General features: G+C 32.9%; 1 protein-coding gene across 2 annotated transcripts in view; it reads right to left on the reverse strand.

Annotated features, from left to right (window-relative positions):
- LOC111626327 (UBX domain-containing protein 1-like) overlaps positions 1-7,733 on the reverse strand; it is a 55,610-nt gene extending 47,877 nt beyond the window's left edge. For both annotated transcript variants that reach the window (XM_023369651.1, XM_023369650.1), the window contains exon 1: positions 7,532-7,733. In XM_023369651.1, coding sequence (XP_023225419.1) covers positions 7,532-7,584 — 53 coding nt within the window. In that variant the 5' untranslated portion in view covers positions 7,585-7,733. The remainder of the gene's footprint in view (positions 1-7,531) is intronic.
- Positions 7,734-13,471: the final 5,738 nt, after the last annotated feature.

Consider the following 13,471-nt stretch of genomic DNA (forward strand, 5'->3'; position numbering starts at 1 on the left):
GAGTGTTTCCTCAGAAAATACTGTACTGTACTTGTATGTATTGTTTACTTGAGAATATAACAGAGAATAAACTGCCCAAATACCCTTAAACAAAGGAAAAGTACGTCCTTTATGAAGGCATAGAGCCTTTACTACATGAAAATGAAAATTAATGTATACACTGTGTACAGTAATTTACCTGATAAGACAGACCTCAGAAAAATACTTTACGAGAGCTTTTATACTTTTATAAAACTGTCTATAATGAAAATTAATTAACTAAGGATTTTTTTGCCCTGCCAGGGTGTGGCCGAGTTATCCGGAGTGCCGGGTTATCGAGAGCCGAGTTTTCGAGGTTCTACTGTATTTCCCTATAATTTTCAAGTTGCTCTTCTGTCTGATTATTTCTGTTTCATTGATAATTTTCTCATAGCAATGTTAGATATACTTCTCTTTCTTTTGTGGTCTCATTTCTCCATGCCATCTTTTGCCTTTGAGATATGATTTGAGACCGCAAAAATTCTTTGGCATTTCATCAAAAATTTGGCATTGTTTTTTTATATTTTTACTTTTCACTATTCACTTTTCACTTTTTTCTGTTATTCATACCTTTTACTTCTGAAAAATCAACTGAAGCGTGTGTGTCACACATCTCCAAAAGCCATCCCCAATACTCACACACAACGGTCCTTGACTATTCCAAAACATTTTTGACTATTCGAAAACATTTAAGATTAAGATTACATTATAGCCAATCTTACCCGTTTTCACAGAATGCAAGAATTAGGTCCCCCGTTTCCAGACTAATTAAAGAATTTTTACATGGGTCTAAAAATATGTTTGATTTTCTGCAAAAATGCAAAAAACCGCATCTACACCTATAAATCTTGCACGCCACTTTCTCTTAACACTTCCTTTGTTACTCAACACTTCCATTGTTACACATTTTCAAAGTCAACCACTTTCAACCCCCCATATCTCCCACACCCTTATAGATATCGAGACGCAACCACCATAGTGCACGATGGGAGACTTGGGGCTACTACCACACACAAACACCATTCATGTGCTATGTGTAGTTTTGGCTGCAGAGTGAAATATAGGCACAAACATGTCCATTTTTATATAAGTTTACTGACATATTTTTCATATATATATATATATATAGGTAAAAACTACAGTATATCTAAATAACTAGTTTTTACTAATATTGAGAATTAAGGAATTAGCCTGGAATATGATAACTATGATAAGTTAATTATACCTTTATAAAATATATAATAGTAAGAATAGTGTGTATTAAACTTTAAAAAAAATGTCAAAAAATTCTTAATTTCGTATTCATACCGAACTCATTACTGGAAATCCTTGTTAATTCAAACTCAGATAGTTAGATAGTTTAAAATCCCATTAGTTTATAACTGTACTTTTGTCCAGGCTAGAGATATGGAAATTTTCATGTTAAGGAGTTTGGTTAGTTTAAAATACAGCTGCTTCATAATCTGAAGTGAAAAGCCTGTCAGAACTATGAAATGTGTATGTTAACTTGTTCATTTAGACAAAGTGCCTCTATACTATAAGGAATAATAGACCAAGAATATCTCTAGTCTGATCAATATGACTTTGCTTTTACAGTAACACTTTTTGGGTGTTACTCATGGACTACCCTTTTTTTCTCTTATTTTATAAAATATGGCTGGTGATTGAAAAGGATTGCAAGATTGGGCTATGAGTAGCAAATTGAGATATTTGTTGGCTCTAGACTGCTATATTTAGGCAACTTACTACTTTTTTGGCTACTTTAAAAATAATTTGGGCTAAATTTTGAGGAATTCTGCTTTACTTTTTATAAAACTTATCTGGCAATCTGCAAGGTTATCATTGGACATGTGCTGTTTAACTTCACATTTATATTATCATTATTAATTAACAAAAATAGCATTTTGTATACATATTGATATTCTGTTTGCTTAATAAATTACATCAGTTACATGGCATTTGGCATATTGTAGATATATGCAAATCTTGGATAATTTGAAACTCGATAATTTGAAGTCGCAATTACAGTAGAGCCTCGAAAACTCGGCCTAATGTGGACTGAAGGGTGGCTGAGTTTGTGAAAATGCTGGGTTATCGGGAACAGGGTTAAAAAAATAAGTATGAGTGTTTCCTCAGAAAACACTGTACTGTACTTATATGTATTGTTTACTTGAGAATACAACAGAGAATAAACTGCTTAAATACCCTTAAACAGAGGAAAAGTACGTCCTTTATGAAGGCATAGAGCCTTTACTACATGAAAATGAAAATTAATGAATACACTGTGTACAGTAATTTACCTGATAAGACAGACCTCAGAAAAATACTTTATGAGAGCTTTTATACTTTTATAAAGCTGTCTATAATGAAAATTAATTAACTAAGGATTTTTTTGCCCTGCCAGGATGTGGCCGAGGTATCTGGAGTGCCGGGTTATCGAGTGCAGAGTTTTCGAGAGTCTACTGTACTTCGTCCCTTAAATTAGTTCGAACTAACGAGAATTTCCTGTAATGAGTTGGATATCAATTGAATAGCAATCATATTCTATCAGAATTTGGAAAGATACATCAATAATAAATTGTTTTGAAAATGATATACCTTTTTGTTCACTTTTACATAGATAGATACTAGGAGATTGTCCACTTGTTCATGTATTTATTAATTGTAACCATTTAGTTTTGAATCTTTTATCTAAATGTTTATATGTTCAATCTATAAATTTTTATTCAAAAATTTACTGATTTATTATTGACAAATAAGTAGATTTGTGAATAATATAATTTATAAATAAGCAACCTAATCCACCTGCAGTAAGCCATTATGGTTAGATGACAGTGATAAGTACTGTACATCCTTGCATTATTACCATTTGATTCATGGTCAAAGCAGAACTGATATTAATAATGTTAATTGGAACAGGATTGATGTTAATGATTTACAATCATTAACATCAATCTTGTTCCAATTTGCAAAAACCCGATAATGCCAGCAACAAATAATTAAAAATAGCTTTATTAAATTCTTGCAAAGAACTAATATGATTAGTTCATCTAACATAATAGATATTCACACTGTTTAAGACAACTTGTAATGCATCTTCAAATGTCTTCTTGCACATACCATAATTCTTGTGGAATGATTTGGACACATTTGCCATAGCACAGAGCTGTAAACATATGTTAACTACTGTTGCACCTGTTTAACTCTGCCTCTACCATCAACAGGTCATTAGGACATTCATGGAAATAATTTATAAGGTGTACTTAGTTCACATGTTCATTACAACAATTGCTATGTCTAGTACTATTTTTTTAATCATATGGGCCTAATTTGTGTAACTAATTCATTTATTTGCTTAATAATCTTATCATGTATTTTTAGAAATATCTACAATATTAAAATATTATAATTATAATTGCTAGTATAAGCTATACTATTATTATACAGAGGAAGTTTGTATGCTGTAACACAAGTTTGAAAACTAAACAATTTGGAAAATTCTTTTACCATTGATAAACTGATTTCTTTTCAATGGACATTAGCTATGTGTTAAAAATTAATATTCAGTATGTTTCTTTTTATAAACAATTTTAAATTAATAAGTTGAAAATGATTCACAACATTCCTGTACTCATAGTGCTCTCTACAGAGTCCTCAGTGTGAAAATTGAGAACTATTCTATACTCTCCAAGCAATCAAATTGTATATTAACTACATTTTTGTATTTTTGTTCCTACATTTAACAAATATCAGAAAATTCAGAGTAAGCCTAATTTTTTTTTGAGTTTTGATATATATTTTTTTTAATTTTTCATTAATTTCCTTAATTTTGAAATTTACTACCTTTAAATTTCTCCTTTCTCAGTATAGATGTGTCACCAAAGTATCCTCTTATTGTAATTTATTCCAAAGAATAAAAAATAACTCAAAATTTAGAATATTTTATTATTAAATAATAAATTTTAATTTTAAATTGTCAAAATTATTTTTTTCCAGCATGACTTTAAACCATCTAAAAAAAAATTGAAGAATTACAAATGTGACTAAACAGAAATTATTAGATCTAAAAAAATTTATATCTCAACATAACTATTGTAAAATAACTTCTCAACCTGACTTGTTAGTCAAGACAAGCTATGTGATAGCAAATTTAATTAGTAAAAAATCAAAGCCATTTACTGAAGGCAAACTTATTAATTAAAGAATGTCTGAAAAACATAGCAATCATAATTTGACCTGAAAAGAAAAAAAAAGCCAATTTTAGTTAAAGAACTTTGTCAAATCAAACAATCACTGTTAGACTGAAGAGATAGCAAAATCTGTTGAAAAAGTTTTGAATCTAAGTGTGCTACTTTAAAGTTTATTCCATGGCTTTGGAAATAATTTAAAATTAGCAAAAGTCAAAAGTATTCTTATATATGCAAAAAGTCAATCATTTCAAATCACAAAAATGGAAATCAAATAAACAAGTAATTATGAATCAATTGGTTTTTAATAAATATGCTTTTACTTCTACTAGTAACAATGTAGTTTACTAGTATTTAATAACATTTATTATAAAATAAATGATAATTTATGTAATTAAGAACAGAAGTTAAATTTCATTTATACATATTACATAAACTTGCAATCAAATCAAATATCTAACTACTGTCTAATTATATACATATTACATAAATTACTGAAATTCAATACAGGTATTAACAGCTATGCAAATACAGGCATACCTCGACTTACGTCGTTTCGAGTTACGTCGTTCCCGATTATACGTCGCTTGTTAAAAAAGTATATGGAAAAATAAAAATCAAGTTTAAGTCATTTTATTCGACTTTACGTCTGTCCGCCACAAATATTGAAGTCGTAATATCACTAGATAAACGTTTAAAGCACATAAAATCATATTAAAATATATACAAGTATGTACTGTATTTACAGTACACGCATTCGTAAATTTAGATTATTTTTTTTGTACTATATTAAAAACTAAAATTTATTTGTTTGTAAGCTTAAAATAGATTTTTATTAACCATATATTATTTAAAATGCTTTCCTAGTGATAAGTAGATTCGGAGACAGGTAAATTCGACTTACGTCGTTTTCCTGGAACCAATTACCGACGTAAGGCGAGGTATACCTGTACTTTCTACATGACTTTTCATCTACTACTATCAAATTCTTGAGATGAATATATACAGAAATATTCAATTAACAATAAAATACAGAGAGAAAATTTGTAAGCCGTACTATTTAAATATTTTTAAGAACTATCAAGAAATTTTTACAATTAAATACAGCATTAAACAGTTATTATTTAACTTCATTTTCCTATTAATAGATAATTTTAAATGATGTAGAGGTCAATTACTTAAATGAAACTTAAAATTAATAATCATATTGTATATATTATTCTTATATTTTTTTAATACTTTATATTACTATTTATTTATATTTATATTACTGTCTATTTCAGTGTTAAAACACTATGATATAGACATACTTAGAGATCCTATACTGTAGTAAGTTTAGTCCCCTCCACAGTTTATAAATCAATATTCAAATTAACTTGAGCTGTAAATATGAGGGGCATCCAAAAAGTAAAGAATACTTGGCTATAAAAAAAAAAAAAAACAGTAATGATAGGGTGAAAAAAATTTTATTAACTAATTAGTACAAGACCAGTTATTTTTCTACATAGTCACTATTAATTTAAAGCACTTGTCATAGAGCAATACTAGTTTTTGGATTCCTTTGTCATAGACTTCCACCACCAGTTCCTTCAGCCAGTTAGTGACAACTTTCACCTCTCATCCATTCCAAAATGTTCCAAATCCATCCAAAAACTTTCAGCTTGTGAAAAGGTAAGTCACTGGGGTCAAGTTGGAACTGTACAGTGGGTGGTGAAAAATGCCCCAGCCAAATTTCTCAAGCACAGCTTTAGTGGCTATGGTGGAATGCAGTCATGTGATATCTTTCTCAATTAAACATTAACACCATTTTCTCACACTTGCTCCATTCGTAACGTGATCGCCAAACACTTTCATGATTTGTTTACGAATTTCTTCAGGACAGACCTTTGCATTTAGAAAACAACACTTTGCACTCTGGATTTTTTTACACATTTTACCCTTGACAAAACAGTAACAATAAGCCTGCTGTTATAAAAACTCTAAATGTGCTATGATAACATATCAAAGAACAAATTGACCTCAAATCATTGGCAGTAATTTACCTTAGCAGAGTGTTACGCACAAACATTCTTTACTTTCTGGACACCCTTCATACGTTCTGTTTACATAATAAACTGGATTAAACAATTATGCAAAAATCTTTTAAAACAGATATCCACACCATACCCAAATGCAAACAACTTGGAAGCCCAATCAATTCTATATGAACATACTTTAGAATTCTATACAGTGTTACTATTAATCATAATTTGAAGTTAAAATGGTTTGCATTAATAAATATATTTAATTCTGAAAATATCATCGTATATTTCATTATATTTCTGAAAATGTAATTTACGTCAACGTCACAGTTACCTCAAATAAAATAAAATTTAAAAATAAAACATAACCCACATAAAAATGGTCTACGACCAGTCCCAAGAGATGTCAATCATAATACACAGAAAACCATTATTTAAACTTATAAATCTTGTAATCAAGCTAATTCATTTATACAAAAAAATATGTTTAAAAATTTCATACTGCCTTTAAGGAAAATGCTTAAAGTTTATTTGTTTGTTTTATTAAATTATGGCAATGCAACACTTGGGCAATCTGCCTAGGGGGATGCCTTCCAGGAGGTGTTTTTAAGGGTAACCAGCCCTTATTTATGCGTTACAGACGTGGAGAAAACCTGGGGAACCCGCAACCGAACTCCCAGCATTCAGGGGACAGAAACCGCTTGGCCACTGGTGAACCATTTATATTAAAGGATTAAATATTAAATAAATCTCATATATTTCTTTTGGGAGAAGCCAAATTTGTAACTTTTTATCTCATTATCATCATTAATCAATTTAAAGATTTTTCTCAGATTAAAGTGGATAAAACTGCAGTTGTGAATGTGGAGTTTGAATCTCCCCACAAATTTTAGACCATCCTACACCCATGGGCATAGTCTACAGCTCTAATAAAAGGACCCAACCACCTCATTCAGAGCTACATCTGTACCTTAAAACTCTGAAAAAGGATAAGTTTTGATATTTAAGTCAAGAATTGGTTTAAAAGTGAATAATTTCAGTCAGAATTGTCTCTCAGCATCATACTTCCAATCACCACCACATTAAATTTCGGGTTTTGACGTCATCTTCGAGACAATCGTGACGTTTTAAACAAAAAAAATGATGTAAACAATCAATAGCATCTGCCAGAAAAAGCTTCGGATGTTACCATAAATATTAAAAGGTAATTTTGCGTTAAAATCGTAAATATTGCGATGACCGAAACACAAAATCTTCATTTTTTGTTTTGTTTTTGGTCTCGCTTCTTTTAAAAATTACACTTACGCTCTTTGAGGTGGAAATCCCATTTCTAATAAAACGTTCAGTTCCGATGACATTTCTTCGATATTTTTAAGTTTTTGAATTAAAAGTAAATTAAAATAAAATAATATCCGTCCGTAAATACAATATTACAATTTGCCCAACTTTTTGAATTCGATGGACGGTACTAACTACTGCGCATGCTCGTGTACTTTGGTTGCTACTCGGAAGATGGCGCGACGAATGGTATCTTCCATCTTCAAACTTTTATATATTTTTAGTTTTTATACTTTTTAAAATTCTTTCTAATAATATAGATTTTATTATTATTATTATTAAACCTGATTAAGTGATGTAATTTAATATAATAAAAATAATATAAAATAAAACTTGCATTCTATTAACAAAATACTGTAGTACAAATTATAAACTATGATATGTTAGCGGCCAGATGGCAGAAAGAATTTTAAAAAACTGTGATTTGTTTTTGTTTAACTCTCTTCCAAAGATATATCGTATTTTACGGCATATAAGAAGCCACTTTTGTCAAAAAAATAAAAGCTTGAAAAATGACTTTGCGTTATATATGTAGCGTGTTGCAATCCTTTGGTATAACACGGCTAACCAGCTAGAACGGGTCTTCGACCTTCCACAGCCTTTGGAACTTTTTTAGTTTATAATAGTCTTTCAGGAACTCTACATTTAGATAACAATTTAAGACGGTGTTTTCAAACCTTGATTATCTAGCGTGCACGTACAGTACAAATCGACTGAACGTAGATTTTAAACATTTTTTAATACAACATTAATGCTAAGTAGCAGTAGCAGTTTACTAGCGAGGTTACGGCCGAAATTTTCATCTCTAAAACGTAAACGTCGAACGTCGAGCGCCGCTTACAAGATAGTGGCGCTCGACATTCAACGTTCACGTTATAGAGATGAAAATTTCGGTCGCAACCTGACTATTAATTTTAAACTTTATCCATATAAAGCTCGCTTTATCTAAGTCGCAGGTGGATGAAGCTGATATTGTCCAAAAACGGCTGGATTAAACAAGAACAATACATAAAATTCGGGCTTTATCCATCCAATTTTAGATAAAGAGAAAAGAAAGATGTGGGTTTCTGTTAAACATACGGTAAATTTGAGGGTTGTTTCGACACTGATGTTAATTTCTTTTTCATATAGTACGGCGACGGTCGAATTCCTCTTCGCGCCGTTTTCTTAGAGAGCCAATGTGCTAAGAGCCAGTAGCTTAGCATAGTGGGGGCAACAGGGGCGGCCCGCCCCGGGCGGCAATTTTAGGGGGCGGCAAAATTTCACAATAAATAATAATAATATCTTGTGTAAAAATTTGAACCATTTCATTTCATATTTTTGTCGCACGTACGATTCGGACCGATTGAAATGAGCACGGAATTTTTCATTACTTATTCTGTGACGAAACTGAATTTTAGTCTTTTAAATTGAGATACCTAAATAAGGGAGCTACGAAATTTTCCTCCGCTCCGGACGGCTGACACCCACGCTACGCCACTGCTAAGAGCGAAATTTAGTCTGACAAATAAATAATAGTTCGTTTTCCAGTTGATTCTCTTTCAAACATCCTTAACACGATTCACGCTGTAAACTTTAAGTAGGATTAATATTTAATAGCAGCAATGCCTTTTATCCACAAGCTATAATATGGGGACAATAGGATATCTAATAGGGTTTATTTCCCGGGATTCCCGCCGTTTATTCCCTACGAGAAAAATCCCGGGAAATCTCGCATTTCAACAATAATTTATTATGTCAGGTTTTCTTTCTATTATTTATTATACGAAAAGTTGCATCTTGAAGACTCACCTAAGAGAGAAATTTTGAGGTTTTATGCTACATATTATTACCTATGTTTTACAAGTCTCTATTTGTTAGTTCATGTAATATCTATGTATTGTGTTTGCGCATCATTGAACAGCGGAGCACTCGCTGGAAGTAAGTACCACTCATCGCACTTTAGTTTATTTTTTATTTCATCTTTAGAAATAAAATAGTATTTTTTTCGTAATCATTAAAACTCCCAATGAAACGCTTTATTTTACTTTCATCTTATAATGTAGGAGAACATAAATTAATTGAGCTTAACGTGTCCGTATGGGTGAGATTGGCCCTACACTTTTAGTTACTTACTAGAAAGTAAATTAAATTATTCAAATTTATGATATTCCTGTATGATCTTTTTTATCCATATAAAATTCTATTTTATTATCTCATCCCGGAATTTCCCAGGATCCCGGGAAAAGAAATTATTTTTCCCGTAATCTCGCTGGAGGCAAATTTCCTGGGAAATGAGAAACCCTAATATCTAACAGTTAATATCTCAGGATGAGGAAATGATTAAGAAATAAACTTTGATACGGTAGCTTGTGTATAAGAGGCATTGATGCTATTAAACTTTGATGGTTAAAGATCAAGAGGGTAGGGAGATAGAGCGGGGTCACGTGTGATATTTCAAGAGGGTCGGGTTAATGAAGATTTTTACTCGTCACTAGCATTTGTAATTTTTTTTAAATATAAGACTCGTTTCTCTACTTAAAATTAATCCTTTTGCGGTTTTATAATAATTAAAAATATGAAAAGTTTATATAACAAAACCTCATAACAGATGGCGCCACACACAATTTTATTTATTATAACATAATTAAAAGTATAAAAGTTATTTTCTAAATAAAATCTCACAACAGCCGAGAAAGTTACGCAACTCATTGCTATTGATAGATTTTTTAAATAAAAAACAGTTACATTTCTTGAAACGATCGATCTTCTTCTCAGTTTGAATATAGAAAGATCTATACACCCATACCTCGCTATACGGCCGCTCTTTATACGGCATTTCGCTATAACGGCCCTCTTCAATTAAGGCACGTTTTCGATTTACGGCCTAAAATGTTTCGCTATAACGGCAAAAAAAAAACTTTTTTTCGATGTCGATATATCTACATGTTGCCAATCTTGCGCAAGCGCAATCTCGATGCACACTCTTTTCTATTTCCTCTTGTTTACGAGCGTTATTCAGTGTGTGCTCATAAAGCGGCTGGTTTAGACTTGTCTGTGAGTGTTTTAAGTACATATTTATTACTGATTGTTACACATTAACTGGAAAAATTGGAAACAATTAGGAACGTAGCGCTAAAGTTTCTCGAGGAATTAATTCAGCCATTAGCTGTTATAAATCACTGAAGAACGAAATAGACAAGAAGGCAAGACAAACAACGGTGGACAATTTTTTTAAGCCAGGCCCATCCTTACCAGCGAAAAATGATGACGACAGTGATTTGCAGGTTACCATTTCTTCATCGTCTTCAGATTAAAGCCATTTTTAAAAAAATTTATGTATGTAAACATACACATATTTTATGTAACATGAAGTTGTTTCATTTTTGTTTATAGATTATTGTTGGTTTTTGGAGTCTGTTATTATTTTATGTACAAATGTATGTACTTCTTATGTATGTAGTTTTGATTTAAATGAAATAAAAAGATAAAACGCATTTTGAATGATAAACCATGTTACATATTTAACAAATTTGGAACCGATCCCATTGAATTTGTATGAATTTGTATTAGAATAATTGATTCCTTATACGGCTTTTCGCTTTGCGGCCAAGTTTCGTGGAACGTATCTAGGCCGTAAAGCGAGGTATGGGTGTATTTAATTGTTTCGTGTAAAATACATACACGATATTTTCTATCGGTCAGGTGAATTCATAAAATTTGCTTATTTAATATACTAATTAACGTTTACGTAACTAAACTATAACACGCATATTTAATATAACCGATGACGTCAGGTAAGCGCTCTTAAAATGGCGTCGGATAAACGAGATATTACGAAATTCAGTAAAAATTGCGCTGTCGGTCAATCGGAAACTTGGTCGGAAAATACCGGACGAACGAGAGGGAGGATTTCTTCTAGTTTTGGGGGTGGTGAGGTAAAGCTGACGTACGATTTTAGAAAATCTCGCTTCTAACCCCTTGTGGAGAATGGAAACCGAAGGCGGAGGGCGGTAGGGAGAGTCTCAATTCCATTCCGTCGTCACTCGAAGGATAGAAACGTGAAAAATGCAGATATTTAGCCTTAAAATTCAAAAAGAATCCATGACGTCAATCGCGTTCGAATTCGTTGCGAGCTTTCTAATCTCGCAACAATTGCCGTTTCTATGGAAACGCGTATTGTTGCAACACGATTTTGCGTCACTTTGCACGTTTTTCGCTTGTTGGACGGACGTGTGCGCTCTTTGCTCTTGTTTCTGCTGTGTTTTTTGCCTTTTTTCGGTGTTTTTGCTACCCGAACGTGGTTTTAAGAAGAATTGTGGACGCCGACGTTACACCAAGTAAGATTTTAATTAGAATTTAGCTAGTTGTAAGATTTTATTTTCGTTTCATTTAGTCCAACTTTCGGAGACGACATCGGCCGACTCAGACTTTGCATATTTGCGTTTAAATCTGCTGTCGCTTGTGTTTTTCGTTTGAATTACCATCCGAAACGCACCTCTTTCGACTTTTAAATGAGCCGCCACATTGGAAAGCGACCGAAGTGCCGAAAACGACGGATGCAAAGGATTAAGTATTTGTCCATTGGTTTATTTTCGTAATTAATGTAGATTATATTTTATAAGCACGGTCGAAGAATAAGGATTATTTGCAAATATCTTATTTATAGAAATTCAATTAAAACTTATTTAATACTAACTCTAAATACGAATTGCGTATCGTAATTTTAACTGAAATATATGCACTCGGAACCGGATGTACCGAAGAATAAACGGAGACCGTATTCTGAAGCATGATACGTTCCTTCGACACATCCGGGACGTCAGAAATTTCGCCCTTTAACCTCCGACTTCTTCATTGAATCTATGTATTAGTTACAACGCTTTTCAATGGTTTACTTTGCGAGAATTAAATTGTCTGCAGTTCTGTACCATTTAAAACACATCTAATACACTTAACAGTTATCTATACAGGATGGACACAAAGAATTGTTTTCCTTAAGTTGTTTGTCTCTTTTCACAATGCGGTCTTTTCTGAGTGCAGTCCATCTTTCACACTTACACTTACGTACACTTACGTAACACTCTGCAAATGCTTTGTGCCACTTAAACGTTCGTGTCCCGGCTGCGGGCACGTCTTGTGTTTTCGTCGACTCTCGTACGGAATTTCTTCGCACGAAACTCTCTTAAATGCAGTCGTTGCGGTTAGGTGACGCACGCTAGGATAAATTGTTCTAGAACGAAACACTTGTTACGACTTTGACTCGAGATCGAGCACGAGTGCCTTTTGCGCATAGTTACGTGCTGCGTGTCTTTACTTTTCTGTCGTACAAATAAATACAAATTACACGTAAGAGAGTTTATTCGTTCCGGGTCGGTCGTCTCTACTGCAAATGCAATTCGAACGTTCTAGCAATTTCCGGTAGGATCTAGCGCGAGCTCTGTCGTGAGTATTATCTTGTACTTTTTCTGCGTTAAGTATATCCGAGACCCATTAATATATATATATGCTATATATACTTTTTGTTTCTTTACAGAATGAAGAGCTGGCGGTTTTGGCGTTGGCTGCGGCCCAAGAAGACGAAGAAGTGTGAAGGGCGTTTTCCTTCCGCAATCGATGAAGAGAGGGTCTTTTCCCCCTTTGAGCGGGGAGAGGAACCATCGATTGCGGAAGTGGTTCTTCCTTCACGGGATCGCCTTCGGGAATAGCGGATGTCGACAGCATTCTCTGTTCCGCGTTGAACGGAGAGGAGACATTTCGCCATTCGGACGTGTTCCGAAAGGTGAAATGTCTCCATGTTGACGACATCATCTTTGACGCACTGGGAGGGGAGGAATGTTTCGATCATTCCTCCCTTTTCCAACGAGTGGGATCCTCTCGTTCGGTGTGGGCAAAGATGGAAAGGAAAAAGCGTCGCTTCGTAAGAGA

The sequence above is a fragment of the Centruroides sculpturatus genome, unplaced genomic scaffold (assembly GCF_000671375.1).
Source record: "Centruroides sculpturatus isolate CEXI.00-Female unplaced genomic scaffold, Cexi_2.0 scaffold26, whole genome shotgun sequence".
Lineage (NCBI taxonomy): Eukaryota > Metazoa > Arthropoda > Arachnida > Scorpiones > Buthidae > Centruroides > Centruroides sculpturatus.